This window comes from Aphis gossypii, chromosome 3, assembly GCF_020184175.1.
Source record: "Aphis gossypii isolate Hap1 chromosome 3, ASM2018417v2, whole genome shotgun sequence".
Classification (NCBI taxonomy): domain Eukaryota; kingdom Metazoa; phylum Arthropoda; class Insecta; order Hemiptera; family Aphididae; genus Aphis; species Aphis gossypii.
The window spans coordinates 17,022,318-17,046,998 of NC_065532.1; the positions used below are offsets into that span (position 1 = coordinate 17,022,318).

General features: G+C 25.9%; 2 protein-coding genes and 1 long non-coding RNA gene across 5 annotated transcripts in view; 1 reads left to right on the plus strand and 2 right to left on the minus strand.

Moving 5' to 3' along the window:
* Positions 1–12,510, minus strand: part of LOC114126416 (uncharacterized) — a 29,978-nt gene extending 17,468 nt beyond the window's left edge. Inside the window, exon 1 of the mRNA XM_050202787.1 lies at positions 12,149–12,510. Coding sequence (XP_050058744.1) covers positions 12,149–12,199 — 51 coding nt within the window. The 5' untranslated portion in view covers positions 12,200–12,510. The remainder of the gene's footprint in view (positions 1–12,148) is intronic.
* LOC126550731 (uncharacterized) lies at positions 2,523–5,811 on the plus strand. Its single transcript, XR_007604776.1, has 3 exons — positions 2,523–2,578; positions 3,331–3,484; positions 5,689–5,811. It is a non-coding gene; the product is annotated as an uncharacterized LOC126550731 (long non-coding RNA).
* A 1,953-nt stretch (positions 12,511–14,463) lies between the features above and the next one.
* On the minus strand, positions 14,464–24,672 carry LOC114131004 (uncharacterized). 3 transcript variants are annotated; one of them, XM_050202913.1, is made up of 19 exons: positions 24,582–24,672; positions 24,073–24,506; positions 23,753–23,990; positions 23,274–23,556; positions 22,981–23,184; positions 22,724–22,910; positions 22,239–22,312; positions 21,326–21,390; positions 21,016–21,196; positions 20,821–20,934; positions 20,246–20,736; positions 20,064–20,186; positions 19,630–19,798; positions 19,477–19,566; positions 19,167–19,419; positions 18,985–19,113; positions 15,928–16,167; positions 14,943–15,227; positions 14,464–14,861 (listed from the first exon to the last, which is right to left on the minus strand). In XM_050202913.1, exons 4-19 carry the CDS (start codon positions 23,343–23,345, stop codon positions 14,539–14,541), a joined length of 3,000 nt encoding a protein of 999 aa, XP_050058870.1. In that variant the 5' UTR covers positions 23,346–23,556; positions 23,753–23,990; positions 24,073–24,506; positions 24,582–24,672; the 3' UTR covers positions 14,464–14,538. The 3 variants fall into 3 exon arrangements, with proteins under 3 accessions (XP_050058870.1, XP_050058871.1, XP_050058869.1); XM_050202914.1 differs by lacking the exon at positions 24,582–24,672 and having other exon boundaries at positions 24,073–24,276; positions 24,356–24,548; XM_050202912.1 differs by lacking the exon at positions 24,582–24,672 and having other exon boundaries at positions 24,073–24,276; positions 24,342–24,548.
* Between the last annotated feature and the right edge of the window lie 9 nt (positions 24,673–24,681).

Below are 24,681 nucleotides of genomic sequence, written 5' to 3' on the forward strand. Positions count from 1 at the left end.
TATTAGTATATATCTTTTGTTCCGTGAATATTGTATAGCTATATGTTATAATTATATAAAGAATATAAAAAAATATTCGAAAGACTTAAGCCGGAAATCGTTCACATAATATAAGTTAACCGTTATGATCACACGTGTATGTATTATGTACATGTGCGTGAGTTAAACTCTTCCAATACAAGATTATATTATGCAGGTATTATTAAATCGGTAAGTACACGACTTCTATCTATATATGATATCCTGTATTATATTATTTTACTTATTAAAACATACAACTGGTAGGTACCTAACTAAGGATGGTTTTAAAAATTATATACTGACAAATAGATAATCATAAAAATAATTCACCAAGTTAAAATCAATGATAATAATCAAGTATAAAAACGGATCATTTTTAATAAATATTGTAAAAATATAATATAATATTGTGTTGTATAAATATTAAATACCCCAACTAGGTTAAATTATATTATTTCTATAATATATACTGTACCTACTCTAAATATCATTATAATATATTCAAACGCGTAGGTATTCCACGATTTCCAGTAGATTAGTCTCTAAAAACAATTTAAACCAACGTAAAAATCAGTGTTATAACTAGAAGTATTATAATTGTTTGATCTAATAAAATATTATATTCGTTATCTATTGAAATACGAACGCATAATGCGTATCATGAATAGAGTCCACTATTATAGTATTATCATTCGCGATTGCTCTATATGTACCTATAGGTAGTCAGTGAACACAATTGCATAAAGCATTTTATATATTACCCATACAATGCCTCCTTAAATGGAAAGTCCAAAAACGACTGTCGTCAGCGATTGCAGCCCGGGACTTCTCTTTAACCTTGGAAAAATGAGTGAAAAACACCTTCCACGGTCATGCATAATTATTATTACAAACCATCTCATACATTATTGTTCTAATGGTACTCCGACGTTCCTTACACGGAATGCGATCTCACAACTATAATATCACTCGATCTCGCACAACTATATCATTCGATATAATAACAAACTGTATCGAGAATCTGTGTGCATCATTAATATAATAAATAATAATGCATAAAGAACGTACTGTCACACGTGGTAATTGATCATTGATCAGGAATGCTTTTATTTATTCTTAACATTAATTGAATTATTATCAATCAATAATATATAATATATTATCATGAATAATAATCATCGGAGAACGGAGTACCTACTTATGTGTAACTATGTACATTTTTTAATTTACGCAACAAAACTAGATACACATACAATGTTTGTATATATTATTGAGTACTGGCCTATACGCATAATAATGTAATCCACATTATACTTATACGAGATACATTGTGCATGATTAATATATTTTATGAAAAGAGCATGTAATAAAACATTTTATAGATATACCCAAGTGTATATTAAAATAAAGTAGTAAAAAGGTCTATTAGAATGGTATATTTATTATTTAATTACAACACGATTTCATGACTAGTAATTTATTTTCACTAAAATCACAGTATTATTTTTCACACGTTGGAGGTAAATATTAATCCAGGTACGTATGATGGATTTTAAATCACTGTTTTAAAAACACACGAGAAAATGGACAGTCGTGCGCTGAAGTTGTGTGAGAAGCTGTAGATAAAAAAAAAAAACCACTACATTACGAATGACAACCGAACATACACATCGACAGAATTGATTTATATTCCTTCGGTTTTAAAATATGTACATTTTTAGAAGTTGAAATTATGTGTATGTCAAGTCCAGAAAACTTTACGTTGTTTACAGAAATAACAGCAACCGGGAGCAAAAACCTCCGTGGAATTGTTTATTAGGTATTTCAAAATAATACACAATATTATAATCATTAAAATACACAGCGAAGATAGATAGATCTATGAGATATTTTCGTTTTTATTAAAAAATATCAATCGCTTATATGTGTATCTATAATACTTGTACCTACAGCTAGACATTTTACAATTTTAATCGAGTAAGATATTTTAATAAAATTATCGTATGGGTACACATTGGATATTTTGTTTATTTCAAATAGGTACTTATCAAAATAATGAATTTAAAATATCCTTCAAAATGCAATAAATACATGGATAAACTATTTATATTATAAATGGTGTTCGAGAAAAAAAAATTAGATTGTTCTAATACGTATTTATCCACTACTTTTCAAAACTATTTTGGTGAAGTATAGTAATAACTGATATGTAAAACATTACTTAAACAAAAATTGTTTGGTTAAATAGAAAAACAAATACTAAAATAACTTAAAAATGCATACATATAGGTACTAATTTAAAAATAATACCTACGTTAAACGTGTGAATAAAATGATGTTTTGAAATGCACAACTCGTAACGTTTTGTAATGTTGACCTTCATTCAATTGATACATTTGATTAGCCCGATTGTAAAATTGTATAATATGTGTGATGTTTCCTACTTCCATGGCCATCGGACCCACACACTAACATCATATTATTATTATTTGGTTTACAAATAAAAAAATAATGAACAGTCCAAAAATGTCGATGCAGCTGGAGAACAAAATCGTAGGTATGTTTTAAAATAGTAAGCACTTAAAATATTAGTAATATCGCAATGAAGTATTTATGGACTAATCGTTAAGAAATAAATACATGATCGAAGATCGATAAAATGAAAAAAAAAAAAAAGAATCTATATTTTGTTCAGTAATACATTATTTTCTACATTCATAAGTCTTTATGATGTCATCACTCGAAATCGATTAAAAAAAAATAAACAAAAACAAAAAAAAAAACAGTAAATATTAATAAAAATTTAAAATTGGATTCATTTTTTTCTCGCGCTAACAACAAAGCTATTACACATTTATCATCATTATTATATGATTCACATTTCACACACACACAAACACACGTATCAAAGTCGGATACGTTATTAAACGCTCAAAGTCATATATTATATATATATATCGGTATACATTATACGTTTAGTTTACGATACAATTTTATCGTTATGAATGTTATACGATGATAATAAATATTGTCTCTTCGTCTCGGAGGATACGTCGACGTAAAGGTTCACGCAATATACAATTATATATTATTATATTATATTATATTATTGCAGTATATTCGTCCGTATAAAACTCTATAGTAAAAAGTAAAACATAACATATAGATACGACCGCGCGATATATATACAGTAAATACTAAACAGTGATACTTATTTTTTTTCTCCTCCGCATAAACCGCCGTGCGTCCTTAAGTATATGGCCGCGTTTAATTTGTTTTATTATCATTATTTTTTTTACCGCCACGCAGACGACGACGACGATGTATCCGCTGCAGACTTTTACCATTTGTCACGGGTCCGCCATCGCCACCGACAAGCCGTACCTACAGAGCTATTTCATATCCGGACGCGCGGGCGTATAGTGTAATATATTTACGCAGTTCACAACACGCCATAATACAGGTAATGTATTATGTAGGTACCTATATTATCGAGGCGGGCCGAGCCAAGGCGATACCCGGGTCCGACTATGTGGTTATACCCACTGAAATACTTATGTGCATATATCGGGTACGCAGTCAAGTCGCGAAAACTCGGTAGGTAATTCAAAAACCTCCATATAACTCGATTTTTTCCTTGCCCCCCCCCCCCCCCAAAGTGCTTATATATAAGTCGCGTTTGAGGTATACGACTCAAAAATATAATTTATTTTTATTCCCCTCGAGGTTCGAGTTATTGAGACCCGACTGTGCCTCCTTGCAGTACACAGCAGTAGGTACCTAAAGTTAAAACTATTACTAATAAGTAAATACGAATGAAATATTTTAATATTTTTTTTGTGTTGTGTACCTATTGATTTATACGTGACAAAGATTTTTATAAAGTTAGATCTCGTGTTTTTGTCGTTTTAATTTATCGAATTCACGATTAAAATTATTATGTTTGTTCTAAAATAGAATAATTTGCGTTTAACTCGCCTTTTATAGCTAAAGTCGGCTAATCTCTGTGGTATTATATGATTAACACGGAATTAACGGTGAATTTAACTTATTTTACATTTTTACAAATATAAGTATTTTTTTTTTTTAAGAAAATAAATTGGTAATTTTAAAACGTAATACGATTAACGAATATTGGATGGGATGGGATGGGCGGTCGAAACTCTTAAAAATGTAGTGAATTACTGCACCCCTGCAGGACTTATACCTATGCCATGCCTTCCAAATTCCGCTGTTAAGTCACATGGGGTGGCCCACCGTGTGTGTGAAATGAACAAACGTTATATAATACGCGCAAGGGTTGCATGTGTGTGGGCAGGGTTATTGTTTTTAGTTTTGTTTTCACTGCGGGCCGAGACCAATGCGCAGGTTATAACGCAACGAACCGTGTCATTATTTATTATTACCTAGTGTGTTCTTATTATTATTATTATTCTAGTTGTTTCTGTAGGTATATAGGAGCATACGTGTGTACACGTATATTAAACGCGACATGTGCGTGTGTGCAACTGTGTGTGTGTGGATAACATATACACTTACGACTTACACACACCAAAAGATGCCTATAATATAATACATAAGAATAACCATCTGCGACGAGCGCGCGCTTGCTGGCACACATTCATTTCACTCATTATGCAACACGCGCAGCGGCATTTCTCTCTCGCTGGCCGCGAGTCCTGCGTAGCGGGGGCATTCCATAATAATATATTATCATTATTATTATTATTATTATTATTGTGTTATTTGTCCGACACCGTACGTATACCCTGAGCTAGACAGGTACACACTAATATCGTCTTTATATAAGTAATAAGTATACCGATATGCGCTATGTATGTATATATATTTATAAAATATTAAATAGTATATTATTACTGTGCGTGTGCGTATAATATAACACGATGTCGCTTGTAGAATACCTGAGCATGATAATAAAAATATAATATCGAAGAGCCATAAAAATCATCGCGTCATCTCTTAAACGCGAAATTCAAATTAGAATGGCCTGCAATATGAGAGGGTTACGCGACAGACGCTGGTCAATGAATAACGACGACATATTATTATTCTACGGCTATTACGTTATAAAAAGTGTATATAGATATATAATATATAATAATATTATAATCTGCGTGTTGCTTACACATAATATGATGTACTTACATATAATTGCAGTAGTCGGTACATAATAATATGTGTAAAGGTATATGTAAATTCTAAAAGTCATCGCCCGTTATTTAAATCTGTAAGTACACCAATTTATAGCTTATACATAATAATGAATCGAGATTTTAAAGCTAACATTACTATCAATATTATGTAGATTGCGGGTACTCTATTATATTAAAAACACGACATTAGTTGTAGAAAAATAATTATATAACGCACATAAAAATAATAATATAATATGCATACTTCGGAGGCACGTTAAAAAATTAAAATATTAAAATTTTTACTTGGTAGTTTATAGTACCTATATCATATCTAATTAAAACGGGAACAATTCACGAGTTCGAACATTATTTCTTAACAGAAAAAAAATACGTACCTAGTTATCAATTAGTTTTGTTTTCCCATCACGTCACGTCACATTTTATGTAATATATGTTAGAAATATATATGATTGAATAATACTAATTTTTGCGATTTTATGAATTTTTTCAGAATAAAAACATTGACTCGTAAAAATATACTGAAATCATATAGTCAACGGTGTACAGTCATCAATAATTTGTATATAACATGTATTATATTTACTAATGGCCAATGGGTAATAATTGTTTTGTGACACAATTCTTGGAATTGCTGTGTTACCGTCATAATATTCATAATAACACATAATTATGTAAAAATTTACATTTTTAATGCCAGACAATACTCATAATATACAGGATTAACACTTAATTCATAAATCTATTGAATATAATATTGATACTAATCCGTACCTAGTCTAAAGAAGATTAAAAATTACCATAAGCGTATAATGTGTGAACAATTATCAACAATGAAAATGTATACTAAATTCCTACTAATATTAAAATACATTTTTCATCCAACCGTAATCTAAATTATTTATTATTGTGATAATATTATAAAAATACACAATACAATTTACAAAATATTTAAATTCTATTATTCTGGTATTTGTTTATCAACTATTATAACCTAATATTTATTTTTTGGTTTACCACAAGGATTTGCAGCATAAATTACAAAAATAATTATTTTATACATTTATGCTTTTACACGATTTAAGAAAATGTATAAGCAAATAAACGTGTCGGTTGAATATTCATTTCGAGAAAACCTTTTTAAATAATACCTACATTTATTATAAGTCTCAGGAACAGTACGAACCAATATTTACATTTTGCAAACGGTGTTTTATACAACGAAGAATTTACGTAAAGAGTTTAAAAAAATAGAATTCGAATTTGTTGTAAGATAGTTTAAATTTATAAAAAATAAAAATAACTATTTATTTTTTCGTTTTTAATAAGATATTTACTATGATAGTAATTAGTAATCATATTATTAACGTTGTTGTGCACAGAACATAAGTGATAACAGATCGGCTTGTACCACAGTGCTTATATGGAGACTTAAAAAATATTTAAGATAATATTATATTATTGTGTAGTGATTTTAAACCGAATATTATGATAATCTATCTATCGCGTTGTACACTATTATTATTTGTAAATTATCATGACGATATTATTGTTTAATATGCCAAACTGTGTACAAACAATGATTCATAACTACACGAGACAAGTGAACAGTATTATTATATTTAGATGTCACGTCATCGCCAAAGGGGTATAATATGTGATATTTGTGACGTACCTACTCATAGGAAGACGTATCGTTCCCCTCAACCTATATAATAACTAGTTTGTCATAATAGCCGACATTCCATCGATGCTATATTATGTATACAAAAGGATTTTTTTTCACTTCACAAGAACCGTAAATGGGTTTTTTTTTTAAAAAAATTTTTTTTCTTTTTAATGTGACGTGATCATATGTTATTGATACGTGCAAGTTTGGTGATGCAAGTTAAACTAGTTTTGGATTTTTTACACGTGCCGTACGCATAATATATGTAAATATTTCGTTTGAATGTTTATACCTGTGTCGCGGCTACACGCATCGCGCAATAAAGGTATTGCGCTGCTTCCGCTGTACTGTAGTGCATAGTTTCCTGTTTCTGAGCATACAGCATTAAACCAGTAATAATTGTGTTGGCGGTCATTATTGTAGGACTTGTGTGACATAATTTATGCGTTATTAGGAGGTACGCGCTAAATAAGTATAATAATTATTAATTATTACGATTGTTAACACTTGTAGACAAATTAAATTTCATATGTATATATATATAATATTTATAAGCTAAATATTGAATTAATTTAACCATGCAAGCATGTATATTCGTTTGTATAATTATATCTAATTAATATTAACGCACTTGCGCACCAATCAACACTATCCCGTTTGAAAATAAATAGTTTTCAAGTCTTGGAGCCACGCCTATGGAGTTTTGTTAAATTTCGTCACGTTCAAAAGAAATCATAATATAGGTACCTAACTGCGATTATGTGATTGAACTGGAATCTAATAAGAGAATGATGGAATGTATATTATTCCAATATACAATGATATCTATTCTGAAATATTGTATAGTTTGAACACATATAATATATATCAATCATCTATCAAATAATATAACTATATGGAATAATACGCATTCAATGACTATTCACAGATATCAAATGCTATATGCTTTCAATGATTTCCAATCATTTATATTGCAAGCACATTTTGCTAAATAGCAATAGCTGATTCTAGGACATTATTTAATAATTATAACCGATGGCAATATCTTAAAATATTCTAGTTAAAAATAGCCAAAACCAAAATTGCAAAACCACAAATGATAAAATAATATATAATATTAAGTAATTCTAAAATCAATTATTATTTTAGAAATTGTTTGTATTATATTATTTTATTTTTTATTAGCATATAAAAAACACGACAATAATTAATTTAAAAAATGTCATGATAATCAATATTATGTTACAAAATTATTAATATTTATCAATTATCGTTTAGAAATAAATTCACCAACCCCATATACCTACTACACAACCTTTATTTTCTTAAAAAATCCAAAAACCAAAATGGCTTAAAATAATGGGAAATAAAAAACTTATAATTTTAACAAAATATAATACTTATCTAAATCACATACACTCCCTTATTACTTACATACCTCAAATATTACCCTTATAACCCTTCGCATTAAAACTAAAAAGAACCACACTATACTTTGAGATACTTCAATAAATTTCAAATCCACCATTATTTACTTCTTATAAAAATTAATACATTTTGCCACTCCCTAAAAATACCCTACGGAGACTCAAGAGAAGATAATAAAATGGTTTTTTAATTTAATTGAATTTAACTATCAAAAGGTGCGTTACCCTGGAACCATAATATGTTTAAATTTAATGGGTTTATATATATATATATATATGTATATAACAACGATTATAGTAATTTTGTACCGCTAGTGTCATTAAGTATATTTTATTATTAAAAATAACTCAGAGAATTACTGAAATCAATAAAAAAATTTGAGAGAAATGGCTCTGTCTTACGTCGAATTAAACATGAATTCAACCCTTAGTGCTGATTACGGATTTACGATGGAATTTTTTTCTCGAATATTTTATTTTAATTCGTTATTTATATAAACGCATACTTATGATAGTCTCTAACTGCAAGTATTTACATTATAGCTAATTCTAGCTATAGTTGATATGATAAGATCGATAATAGCTAAAGCTACAACCTGATAGAATACTGTTCATTGTTTTGTTATAAACTTTACTTCCTAGTTATTACAATACACTGAGTTATTAATAATTAATACCGATTAACTGCAATATCTAATAACCATAAATCTTCTGATCCTCGGGGCATATAAGCTATGCAAGTTAGATAAATAAATCAATATATTTAAATGTATATTACGAGTATTACGACCATAGCCTATAAAAGACGATAGCTAAAACTTATTTAAACAACATTAAGTATCGTTTTATATTTCTATTATGATTCTGGATACAAAATAATTGTGAGCTGTGTGTTGTGATGTATCTCACAGACAATAATTAAAATGAAAAGTAGAACATGTATAATAATTTATAATATATATATTAACAAATACGAGTAAATATATTATGTAAAACAGTTTTGTACCACATGAAATATAAAGAAAACACTACGATTGCGTGTCATTTTAATGGTTTTTTTTACGGAAAGATGATTTTTAATGCAAGACTTTATTGTCAATATATATGGCTATGCATACACACATGTATAGTAAGTATATTCAAATAGAAATGAAAAGTTACTGATACATTAATAATAACAATTTATAAACTACTCTTTTTATGATAAGTGTTAAGTGACACGCTTATATGATTTATCTATACTACAAAAATAATATGCCATTTTTTTTTTTTTTTTTACTTCAAACTATTAATATTGTTACTCATTACATATACGTTAAATAAAATAATAATTTATGATTACATATAAGTAATTGTAATTAAACGACTAATATAATGGTAATTTAATTAAATTGTATTTCTTTTTAATGATGCTGAATACAAATACACAAATATGATACATTATTAATATATCAGTTAAAATAATCGCATATTTTTAACAACATGAACTTGAAAATAATAACTGGTGGTTTATGCATTAAGTTTAAACGTGTTTTAGTGTACCTACCTATATAAATTTGTCTTCAATTTATATGCTTATATTATCCGTCATGCTACGTGATGTACTGCAGGGTCATTTGGAGAATAGGTATATAAATATATTTATAGATACATAAATTATAAGTAGTATTTGTACAGTATGCTCTATACGCACAATATATACAATATTGAATGAATATGAAATTAGAAGTTAGAAAAGTAAAATTGTTATAGTATAGGTATTATAATAGACTAAAATTATTTAATCTTTAAAATACAAAAACTGTAGGTATAGGTATTTGGAATTGTATTGGTATTTTAATTTTTTGGAAGTTATTCATCTTACTTTTTTACAAAAGCATTTTTTGTAATATTTTTGATTATTTATTGCTAATACAAATAAAGGGTTTAAAAATACAAAGAAGATTAATAAATCTATAAGATCTTGTAAAATAAAATTCAATTGTTTAATTTAATAAGTACCCAAATACATGACACATCCATAATTATATTATATTATTATACACAATAAACCTATTATGTAGTATTTGTCCTAAATTGTATAAAATACTTAAAATGTAGTACAAACAGCGTTTCTGACACTTAAAAAAATTTTTAACCTCATCCATTATAGGAAATTCCAACTTTCAATATAATAGTATATTTTATATCAAAATTATCCAAAAAGCTAAGGAAAAAATATAAAAAAATAAATGGCTTAAAAATATTTTGTTGTCCTTCTTTATTGAAAAAAATTTGAATACCTAGGGGTTAAACATACCAACAAGTTTCCCTACGTGTTTTATACTAACGCATAAAATATATGAAAATTATACTATGTAAGTAGTTTCGTAATTTAAATTGATGTTGATCTTGTTCGGTGATTGTGTAGATTCATACATAAAATGTTAACGATGTTAATATTTTATATAAATTTAAGATAATACATTTTTAAAAATGCAGGAATTTAAATATGTACCTATATCCTATATACAATAACTTAGCTATACTTTTAAAAGAGTATCTGTAGATTCTTATCTTAATATTTATAATTTTTTTTTTTTTGTGTTTTCAAGTTTTATCTAAAAAGTATTGTATCGATATATACCGGCAATATTTAAAATATTTAATGCAAAATATTTCACTCGAATAACAATAATATGTGTATTGGTATAACAAAGTTGCTCAAAATATATATAAATTGCGTATAAATTCCATTAATTTACAATAAGAATAATGAAAGAGTTATATATATATGTATACCTATTAATTCAACTACTCATCAAGATACTACAATAGGTTTTTCCTGTATAATAAAAATTAATATAATTCATTGAAAAAAGCTTTTAAAACATTTTGAAATTTAGTTATTTATATAATAGGGAATTTTTAAAAAATAATAAACAGACGTTCAATACAGTTTTAATATTTTTATGGCAAAAAAGGCAAAACACGCTTAAAATAGATAAATATTTAAAAATACGTGGAATTAAAAAAATTCATAAACATATTTCTTTTTAGAATAATAATTTAGATAATCTATATTGTGTCAATATGTATAATAATAAAATATCTGAACATGAATATTGTAATTTCATTGATAACAACAAATTTCAATACTTACAATAATGTTTTCTTGGAATGAGAATAAATTTAATGTTACGTAATTAATTAATCAATGCAATAAAATGGAATACCTACTTACATCTATAACAACACTACGCTTATGACATTAGGTATAATAGTAGCCAGTACCTATATGTACTCTATATGTTAGCTTTTAATGTTGTTGAAATTAGTATATTTTACTAAGTAGATAATTCGTATAGACTTGAGTTTAACTATACGTAGTCAATTTTAATTTTAAAACTGTGTGTTCTAAAAATTGAATTAATATTTAAATTTTTATAAAAACGAAATGTCATCTAGTACGAGAAGTAATAAGCACCTACATTAAAATATGTATTTCCAATCAAAATGTATACAAATTATATATATATATATATATATATATGTATATACACACTATATACACCTATACTATAAGCAAAAAATTCAATAATTTTAGAAAGGAAAGAATAAATTGTCAACAATTGACATTACACTCAATAATTATTTTTACCGGTTATCCAAGTACCTATATGCATGAGGTGACTAAAATACATATTGTATTCGGTATAATATTATGAGTCACGAAATGTTACATTTTTTACAGTAGGTACCGATTAAACATATTATGGCATCATGTCAGTTGGGGTGTTCATATCTTATATTATAAAATGATTATTCCTATATGTATTAGTGTTACTGTATAATATGCTAAAAAAATCATGACTCACCGATACGCAGAATCCGATCAGTAGGATCAGATACACCGAGGTTGACTTCATGGCGTCGGCGGAGACTTTAACGAATGGCTATTTTATTTTCGTCCAATATAGTTATTATAATATGAAATAGATTCTTCTTCTTTTGTATATCGTTCACAAAATAATATTCTGGTCGCAGTATACGCGCGTTTTACGAGTGTATAAACGCATTATTTACGTTGCGTTAAACTGGAAAAATCGAATTATATTTGATTAGAACAGAAAAACACAAGCAATTTATCAGGTACGGACTGAACGCGAACGAGTAACCACGGACCGACGCAGTGAAATACTGAGGACAACAACGAAAAAACGAAACCAACGCGACACGCAACGCGAGTAGGCGAGTTTGGTTTGGTGCAACGCGATGAACGGTGTGCGGGGTGAAGTAGAACCTTGGAATGAGTAGAGGTGTGGAGGTTGACTGAGCGCATGCGCCACCTTAATATATACCTATACCATATATAATAATGATATAATGCTGAAATGTGTGATTGTTATTTACTTTTTATAAAAATTGTTTATTTTTTTTACCCATGTATGAGTGTAGGCAATTAAATATATTGTGATCTTTCAAGTATGAATAACGAAGAAAAAATCAGAAAAGCCACGATGAGTGATACCTAAATTAAATACACAGGTATAAATTGTATTATGATAAGTTTATTATAGAATATCAAGAATATCGTGTAAAATTGCGTTTACAATATATACGTAGGTATTATACTATAATACTGATTGTCAGGTTCCAATACTATAAAAAATAATAATAAAACTAAAGCTGTTGATTGGGTATAATTCGTACCTACATGAGAAAATCTATTTATTTAATGAAGTATTTTTGATCTGACATGAAAATCTTAAGAATTGTTCATTACGCGTTTAAACTAAAATGAATGATTGTTTTACAAGAAATAGTTTAGTTTTGCATATGTAAATTAGAAGAAAATAGTTTTACTCCACAAACGCAATATTCTAATTTAGCTATGTACCTACTATTTGTTACAACTTTACAAATATTTAATAAATTATATTTATTATAAAATTAATTATGTATTATATTGTGTGTGTTGTGTGTGTATATATTTATATTATATTCTTGTGGTTCGGTTCGATCAACTCATCCAGTCGCTTATGCATAAGTGAAAGTATTTCCTTGAATGGTAATATTTATAAAATGTAAACAAATACTAATGCGAAAGTGCACAATAAAACACTATAACATAATATTTTTTTTCAAATACTACATAATAGTACTTTTAATAAACTATACGTTACCGTAATATGTAAAAATTTAAAAACTTTAGTTTTATAATTATTGTTCTTATTTGTATGACGTATATTTATTAGAAAATACTTATATAAATATTTGGAAAAAATATCTCAGATTATTCATTTTTTAATCACAACAAGAGTATAATGGTGTTGAAAACTATTATGTACCTAATTTAAATACTTCCGTTTATTCGAATTTTTTATTTAAACTTACCCAATCGTTTTGAAATAACTTAAAAAATTTTGACTTTTGACTTATCATAACGCCAATACTAGATCTAATGTATTTCCAGATACAATTTTCAAAGTTAAAGTTAAAAGTATTTATAATGTTCAAAGAAAAAAAAAAGTAGGCAAATTAATGCTATAGATGCTCTATTGTAGGTGCTTAGGGTGCAGTAGGTACATTAGGTGTCGAGTATTTTTTCGATGTTTTGAATTAAATAAATTAGCAACTTATGAGTGACGTTGTATCAGATTTTTTAGTAATTGAAATTTTTAGGGAAAAAACGTACGTATAAGTAAAATTATTTTTTTGTCTATAAATATAACTCAAAAATACTTTAAAAATTGTATTATAATTTATGTTCGATAATATAAAAATTTAGTGAAAAATTTAAGTATCTGGGTATTGTTATTCGTTTTAAAGTTACATTTAAAAAACAAAATCGATTTTGTTAATAATTAGATTTGTATAAAATTCTTCATTTTTCCTTTATTTATTTATTTGTGAAATTTTTTTTCTGTTGCAGAAAATTAACAACTAGATCCAATTTACTACCAGAAAACTCGTTATATTCATCGCCCTATGTTTATAAAACCAATGTGAGTATTTCAAACTTTACTTAGAATCTAAAAAATAAATTAAATGTATTATATGTATTATATATTGCATACATATATGGGCATAATGATGATTATTCTGAATGATTTTACCAAAATAAGTCATTAAAATATTTAAATTTGTGTTTGTTTTCATTCAAATACTCGTATATTGATAGTTTGTCATATTATATTTATTTAAGTTCTATTCCATACTTGTTAATACATTAATACATGCTTCTCAAAAATATATTAAAGTGATTTTATATCAAACTGTAGTTATTTAATATTTCAAATTGATTATCAATGATATTGTTGTAAACTTGTCCATTTTTTTTAACCATTAAAATATATGACATTCCAGAGCTTATTACATTTTTTAGTATAGTTACGTCTTCATAAGAGCCACGGTTGATGAACATAAATATTGGTATCCAACAACCCGGTGATCTAACAGTTCTATATTTCATAGATGATATAGGTATATTTACTTTATTGTTAAGAATAAGCTTTCTTTTTCGATTTCTTGTAATATTTTTTCCCGATTTTCTATTATTTCGTTCATTATTATTTTGAAGTTTAACCACTAAAACAGTGTATGTTTATAATTTTATTGTGGGATTATTACATTTTTATAAAATATTAATTATACTAGAATAGTTCTTACCACTATCCGTATGAAAATACTTCTTGTCGTTATCTAAACGACTATTACTTAGTATTCTGACCTTGCTATTAGTGCTTTGTAAATATGCTGAACTAAACTGTACTGATACTGAACTGTCTATTTTATTAGTTTTAGAATAGTTTGATCTAACTTCAAAATCGCTTTTCTTGTATTTTTTTGAGTGGGTTTTTTTGGTATTTTTAACTTTATTTTTTGATTTCTTAGACTGGTTAGACTCCATAAATTGATTAGAGTCATCATCTGCAGTGTAACTTTTTGTATCATCTAAAATTATAAATATATTGTGTAATTATAATTGGTTATGATTCGTGATGTTTAAAATTAATCTTGGTATCTAAATTAAATAATTATATTTATGATTTTTTTCTTAAAGAAAAAATACAACATAATATATATCAGACATAATAAGTATATGTGTTTGAGAATAAAAGAGCATGAGATAATTAATTTGAGGAAAGAAGCCATCCAGTGATGACACTTTCAGTTCGTTTTAGGTCAATTTTACTTTATTTTTTTCCTATTTATATTGCAATTATCTTAAACCTTAAACCAATTAAAGTATGTATGTATTGAATATTTAATTTAAATATTTATAAGTAAGTTTAAGTAAAAATCTATTTTTAATTAATATACAAATATTTCAATATCGAAGTTTTTTGAATAGTTACTTTAAAAAAAAATTTGTATTTATATTTAAATAGGTTTTTTTGAAAAAAAAAAAGGATTAAAACATATACTAAAATACATAAATTACACTTTGTATTTAAATATGTATTCTGAATATTAATTTATACTCATTGATAATTATATTGATAAATAATTTTCAAATTTAAAGTACCTACCTATATGTATAGTCTAAACGTATTATTTTTTACTTGAAGTAAAGATGGTGGTGTACCTAATCAGCTTTTACTTTTTTTTTTCTGTATAGTGTATATTCAAACTAAACAGCAATAGTACTTACCTATAATAACTTCAATATCCGAATGAATATAGTTCTTCTTGTCATCATCTAGACCGTTACTACTGCTCCTGATACTAACTCTATTATTGATTTCTGAAGATAAAGAATTGTAAGTTTTATTATTCTTAGAATACTTTGACCCAATTTTTGATTCCTTTTTTTTGTATTGTTTTGAATGTGTTATGCCATTATTGCCATTAACTTCTTTTTGTGACTGTTCAGAGTAATTACTTGCATCGTCTAAAATTATAAACAATAAACGATGAAATTATTATTGGTCATGACTTAATTTAATTACATCTTAGTGTTTAAACTTTTGGAAAAAAATTTTGATTGTCATTTTTTTTCTTAAATATTATTGTTCAAATAACTATTAATAATCATCAGAACATCAAGTTTCTTATCTGATGTTTTGTATAGAGTATAGAGTATAGGTTAGCTAACTTATTATTATAATACTTGATAATTAATAGGTAACTTTATTAGTAAGTTTAGTAATATTGATTAATTGTGCAGATTTTATTTGGTGCGATAGCTATTTGTAATGTATTTGGTAAATGTTTACACTGCACGACCAAATAATAACGATGTCCAATATTATACATCTAAAATATATATTTTATTATTAAAATCCAAAATAAATCATAATTTTAGATTAAAAAAAGGTAGATACATTTTAAATAGTTATTTGTATAGTTATATACTTATACATAAATAAAAAAAATGTAAACCTATAGGTTATCAATATATACATACATGTTGCGTTTAAGAAAATGTTTATTCGGGGTGATCATGTGAAAAAAATGTGAGACCGATAAAAGGTTAAAGATAAATTGAAAAAGAATAAATATACCACTCTGTGGCGTATTTACTAGAGGAGATGAGGGAGATATATCTCCCCCCTTGACCTTTATTTTTAGCTTATTTTTTTTTAGGTTGTATGAAAAGATTAAAAACATTTTTAAGAGATTCTATGAAGAAGGTAAATATTACTATTCACTAATCTATTTATTGTATTTATTAATTGTTTAAATTTTGAATATTATTTAAATTTTAGTTTAGATTGAATGGACTGACAAAGCTTTACATTCATAACAACATAAGATTGGATGTTGAAGAAATTATTGACGAAATAGCTAAAAACCTAGAAGGCTACAGTTTGTTTTGTAAAATATGATAAATAAATAAATGATTCATTATTTAATTCATATTATTTAATATGTTTAAATTATAATTATAAGGATATGCACCTACTATGAACTATATAATTAGGGCTCGGATTTCAAAACATATTTTTTTATGCTTCTTTTTTTATACATGAAATAAAGATCTAATTTTTATAAATAAACTCGTTCACGTCATTCTAATTTCAAATAAACAATTTTTTTTTTGCTTTTTTTAAATTATTTCAGCTGTGGATTTTTTATATGTTTATTATGCCATTGTAATAAAAACAAATTAATTAATAAGAAATGTAAAAACCCAGAATGCGGACTAAATGGTTATTTTGAATTATTATTGTTTTCGTTATCGGCTTGTTTATTTAATGTTTTAAACGTATAAAATATAGATTATCGATATATGGTCTGCAGTACCTATACGGTCAGTATGTCTACAACATCGATATCGATCGTTTCAAAATTTTAAATTTAGTGTTGTAATTTGAAACCTCTGATATTACAACCGATCACTTCAGTGGATGTAGAGAGTTCGTTTTTTATGTATAAAAATATTCTGTCGGATAATAGAGTCAACTTCACTACTACAAATCTAGGAAAATACATGGTAAATAAATTCTTTTATTAATTTAAATTAATTTTTAAATTTTTTTTTTATTCTTTTTTATAACTAGTTCATGTTAATTTTTGGTCATTTTTTTTTTTTTGCTTTTTTAAAAATAAATATGCTTCTTTTTTGAATTTTTAAAACAATCGTGAGCTTTTTTTGTTGCTTATTATGCTTTAAAATCCGAGCCCTATTTATAATATGTATTAGGTTTGAAGCTATAATAAATTGATAGTACCTATCTTCATGTATTTCGAGTGAAGGGAGAAAACTATTTTAGCCATATCTCCCCCCCCCCTTAAACAAATCTTAAATACGCCACTGATACCACCTAAACTGTTTTTGAATCATTTATAAATTATAGTATTTTACAGCTTATACTAGCTGAATAAATAGTAATTACATGAATAATAATTAATAGCTCTGATTTACTGAATCGTACACAAAATCTAATTTGTATGTAGATTTAACTTAAAATAAAGTATTATCGTTTATGAAAAATATATTAATAATAAAAACACTATTTGAGTGATTCAATATTTCAATAGTTTTGTTTAGTTATAAATGTTTTAAAAACCATTAATAATAATAATAATAATTTATTCGAGTAAATAAAACGGGCGCAGAAGCTCAATTATTATAGTACAACATATAAGAAACTTAGATAACTAGTATAATATTTTAAAATACATTATAACAAATAACTTAAATAAATACATTAATATAATAATATATAATAGTTGTATACGATACTAGTATTAAATATAATTATTTAGATATAAGTTTAAAATCACTCTTTAAAGATGAGAAGAAAAAATGTGCCGAAAGTCTATTTATTTATTAATTGAAATTAGTTATAAGTCAGAAATAACTTCGCAGTTATTTACAATTTTATATCCGTCTATACATAATTATTAATTTGATATAATACAAAAACTAGAACTAAGGAGAACAATTTCTAAAATTGTGTTTTAAAATTCAAAAATTTATTGGCTTATTAATTTTTTTTTTTAATTGAATGAGCTTTATTTTTCTTCAGACTTGAACTGGAGATTTTTGTCAAACCAGTAAAAGAAATTCAAAATGATGTATATAATTATTAATAATTATTATTACTGGTATTACAAATAATAAAATAGTTCATTATATTATTACTTATTAGTATAGTAGTAGCATCGACTTAAAGTATATAAATTTGCAATAAATATTGTATATACCTATTGTTATTTAATATTTATTAATGTCTCATGTTTTAAGTAATTAAATAGATACCTGAAGATGTGTTGTCCGATGTTTTTGAATAATCCGATGACCGTGATTGTGTAGTTAACGATAACGATTTTAAAGAGTGTGATGATAGTAAAGACAAAGAAACGTATTCGTTGCTTTTCAATTGTTCACCTGTATAACCGTCGATTATTAATTATTCGTATAAATTAATAACTTAATCATACTTATCATTGTAGATTTTTCAGTAAAAATATGATTTTTAGAAGATGTATTTGATTTTGTAGCAGTTATGTTGTTATTTAATTCATTTTGAATTTGAATTATATAATCCTCGCTTAATTGTAATTTACAATTATTTTCTTTATTATGTTGATTTTTACAACTTTCTGAACAAAGTAGAGCAAAATAACATTTTGAACAAGCTTCCATTTCTTTTGATTGATGATGCAAGCATTCATAACAGACCTGACTCTCTTCCTATAAAAATATTGACAGAAATAGAAAAAATATTTCTATTATAAATTTAAAATCTACTTTAGTGAGAATAATTGGATTATGTGTTGTTGATTTTATATGTTGTAAACACAATATGTACGTTTCATTTTTCATTTTCTCTTTTATATTCTAAATAATTAATTATTTATTATTGTAATCTTAAGTATAATACGTATAGGTAGGTACACATACAAATTTATTATTTTGTACAGTTTTAAACTTAAATAACTGATTACTCGACATCTTCACTATTTTTGCACGATGTTTAAAGATTGCATTACCCAAATTCAACCAAAGTAACATTGCCATTTTCTCATCAACTGATAATGATGGTGTGCTCATATTTTTTCTATAGTCATTTCTTAAAAATATTAATATTTTAAACTAGTATTAAATATTAATATGTGTATTATAAATATTTATTATATTTCACAATATTAAACAAGTAGCTAATAATATATACAATCCTACATGACATATCTATGAGGTAATATATCCATACTATTTACTAAATTCTTGGTTCCTAATGTTCCTATATAGGTACGATTATTCATAAACAATTATACAAGCACCAGCATAACTATAGAATTTATAATATATTTATAAATACTTGAGTGAGTACTTACATTAATGCAATAGTAGCTCTTTTCGAATAAATTATATCTAAAATTTCTTTACCGGAATTTCTTAATTTTTTCTTTATTTCAATGATATTTGAATAGTATGATGGGTGTTTTTCTCCATTCAGCCTAATAAATAAAATTTTTGAGTCAGCTGCGATTTTATTTTTTAACAACTTGTAGAATACTTTTCTGATTCCGATAAATTGGAATAATATTCACAAATATTGCCTCTGAATTTCATATTGAAAATTTTAATAATCTTTAAAGGATTTGAATTTGTTTTTAACAATAAATCCAATAGTTTATTTAGTTTTGTATTCGATAAATTAAAGTTGTAAAATGGATTAAGTAATAATGATAATAGAGTCCCAAAACCAGAAATGATTTTATTTACAACTGATCTATTTTTTTCCAAAAACATTTTGGTCAAATGTAATTTTCCTGTTAACATAGCCAAAACAATGGGTTCAAAACCACAATAAGTGTGACTTTTATTCGTAGCATCGTAAAGCATAGAGGCTAATTCATTTTCTGATTTCTCGTCTACAGTTAATTCTTCATCGAATTCATATATATTTTCTTTTAAGCAAAAAATGTCCAAAGGTGTCACGGAAGCATTATTTTTATTTGCTAATTTACTCCATGGTAATTTATATCGAAAAATACTGAACATAGGCTAAAAACATATCGAATGGCATAATAAGCTTTAAATTTCTATAAATTTAGAAATATAACGTAATAAGTATTTCATAGTAATTACTAATGCTTTTAAATTTGGATTGACACATTGCGTTATTAAAACTTTAATACACTGAACAACGCTATAGTTTGTGGGCATCATGACAGCCATGTGTAATAAATTTAATTTGTAGTTCTATAATGTAAAATTATAATTATAAAATAAATTTTATATTTTTATAATTCTATCGAGTATTCGAGTTCAACTATTAAATACCTCATTAGATGAAGTATAAGTCGGAGATCCTCCAGCTTCAAACACAGCTTTTAAAATGTTAGCATTTATAGTCAATAATGCTAAATGAATTGATATTTTTGGAACAGTGCAAGTTGTTGCTTTAGCACCCATATTAATCAAAAGTAGTATTGTATTTTCTGCTAAGTCTAATAATGTTTGTCTAAAATGTAAATAGTCGTATTATACATTATGTATATAGGTATATAGTATATATATTATTATATCGATAACGATAAAAAACTTAATATATTATAGGTATAGATATTAATACAAGTATATCACAATTTACTTTTTTGTAGCTGTTTGAATTGTTGATGAATTCATCTCATCAACATCATCATCGTTTTCTGTAAACTATTATTCAATTTTATATAATTTATAATGAACTGCAAGGTTTTTCATTTTTGAATCGATACATTTTTTACAACAATAATTGAAGCTTGCTTATTTTTTTTATCACACACCTGTTTATTTTTATTTAAAAAAATCCTAATTTAACCTATGTATCTAGTAAATTATTAACTATGACACACATACCTATGTAGTATTTTCAATAAGGATACATTTTTTTTAGTTTACCGTTTATCTGCCAACAACCAGCATTACTGCGTACCTATACCTATGTCTATTTAGTGTAATACTGTAATATATTATTAGTTACCCGATATTTTGTATAGGTGATTGTCATCTTCATTGTTCATATGCTATACACCATACAAGATTATAATACAGAGATAGGTAGTTGATAAAATAGGTAATACGTACAAAAATAATTATTTATACCTTAAACATCTTATTTCAAAATCAAGTAATATAATATAAGTAATATAGGTACAGTAAAATAAAATAAATCATTACTAATTATTTATTGGTTATACCCTTATACCATCATGGACCAGAAGTTCCGGAAGTTTATATTCCAGGGAGGACTAAATTTACTTCTTATGATCTAGTTTTGTTCTATATAAGGATTAAGAATCACACAGTATTGGATTTCACTGAAGCTTCGAGTAGGATAAATTACTAAATGTAATTGTTACACCTATCTATAGAATATAGATCAGTTTTGTACCGCATTGAAAGGTTTGAATAATAAGCACGGTATTATAATTATACGATTTATTGGTTTGAAACCAATGGATTCTACGATTAGATAGTAGATATTACTGTATTAGTGGTATTACATTAATATAATAATTTACCTTCATGTTTTTTAAATTTTCTGGCTGAAAGAAGTTTATTTTCTGTATGTTATTTAATGTAATATGTTGATCTTCTAAAACAAAATATTATCAACATCAATAGTATCATTAAGTACCCTGTATAATTATACAAAAACGACTGTTTAGTACCTACTACAACATACTGCGGTAATATACTTACGGTATGTTTAGGTTGGGACCTACACGACTACACAAAATTGTAATTACTAAATATGTAATTAGTTAACTTTAATTTCAAACACTATGAAACGTAATATAATGCAGTACATTCCGTATCAAGACGTGTCCAAGTATGTAGGTAGATATAATATTAAATAAAAAATTTAAAATTATTAAAGGGTACATATAGGTATTGACAGTTTTATTAATATTAGAACCACGGTAGATGAAGATTATACTATAATAAATAATCTACCTACCATGATTATTAAATAACCTTCAATAAATCAATTGATAAAACATACCTTTTATAACATTAAATTTTAAATTGACGTGAGGTATTAAATATTCAGTCCAATGTTCTATATTATTTAATAAACATATGTACCGCATAATAGTTAGGTTTAAAGGAGTAAATCCGTCATCATTGTAACATTCTAATTCAGCGCCAAGATTAATTAAACATTTAATAACCTCATGTTGGTCATTGGCCTTAAAACATAAGCAGGTAAATAGGTACATATCAAGTTATCAATAAAAATATTTAAATCAAAAATATTACAGAAGAAATCATGAGACGAGTATTCCCTCGAGAATCCGCTACGTCCAAATCAATATTATAGTTTCGGATAATAAGTTGTATGCTTTCAGGGTTTAGATCTAGTTTAGTCAAAAATTTTACAGCTTCTAACTCATGACTACTCGAGGACATAAACCTATTCCGTTTTCCACTCCAAATATCGTCAATATCGTACAGTAAGATCTTCTAAAAGTACATAATAGGTACACAGAATTCATTATCTATTTTACCTTTCATTTATTGTTTATTGTTTACATCTGAGAATAGGTACTTACTTCACCAAATTGCTGTTGATAAGCATGTGCTAATATCATTTTGTCTAAAATGTTGTTATTGTATGCTAACATTTTTGAAAAATTATGGTCGTTACATATTATTTCTTGATGATCGTTTTCTTTTTTTTTTTTTTTGATTTTAAATGTTTGGATTGATTATTATCGTTTTTATTATTAATAATGAACCACGATTTATCATTTAAAATTTCATATTGTTCGTCAATACTTAAACTGAAGTTCGATAAAAACTCATTATTTGACTGTGAAGTTTCTTTGTTATTTTCTATATGATAATAATAAAAAATATACAAATTAAACCTATTAAAATATAGTTGAATTATCATCTGTTTAAGTTTCATCTTAGATTAGAATTTTAAATTATGTAAAAAAACATTTTTTTTTTTTTTTAGATTTTATAACTATAATAAATATCTCCTATTGGTCTTAATTTAAATTTATAATTAGATAGATATACCTACTATTTACTAAATAGTTCTTTTGTATCAAATTGACTAAATCATAGCCACATATGAATCGATTATCTTTTTTTAGCTGTACATTATTCTCCGATATTATGGTCTTGTAAGTAAATTCTTTATCAAATGTTATTGAATCAAAAAATAAGCTCCTAAAATGTTTTGTGTATGCAGGATACAAATAATGAATATTAAGATATTTTTCATTATCATCACGTATATTGATAATTGAATGAGGAGGCTATAATATGAATTAAATATTTAATAACATAGACTTTATTTAAATATAACATAACAAATAGGTAGAATTAATTTCAACTTACTTGGGTAAGATCAATGAGGTGTTTGAATTGAAGTGATTTTATTTTCGAAGAAACATTTGGTAAAATATATGATGGAACTAAATTTGTTGTCAAATTATAAGTTAGACGAAAAATGCGAGTCCCTATCCAAAAACCTACTTCTTGAAACTGATTAGGATATGTCATCACACCAGGTCCAAAACGCATGTTATCTTTAAATAGTCCCTAAAATTAATCGTGAACAGATAATTAATTTAATATTTAAGTTGTCAACATTTATTTGTTGGTACTTCAAAAATCAAACCATTTCCATAAATCATGCGACCGTAACCATGTATCTGATTTACATAAAAATACCCTTCATATATTTGCTTTTCACTTTCTTGTACCCACATTATTAAACCTAGCCCATGATAGCAACCTCTTACAATGGAGCCTTTATAAATTTGAGTCAACTAAAGAAAAGTTAATTCTTATAAAATTATATTACTAAAACATTTTAAGCAAAACAACATGATATTAATTCTTACTTTTTCGTGTTTAATGACATGAACTGTGTCATTGTAAGTATTCCTTAACTTAAATGAATCAAGTGTAGGAGCAAAAATAGATTTTTCTTTTGTAATCATA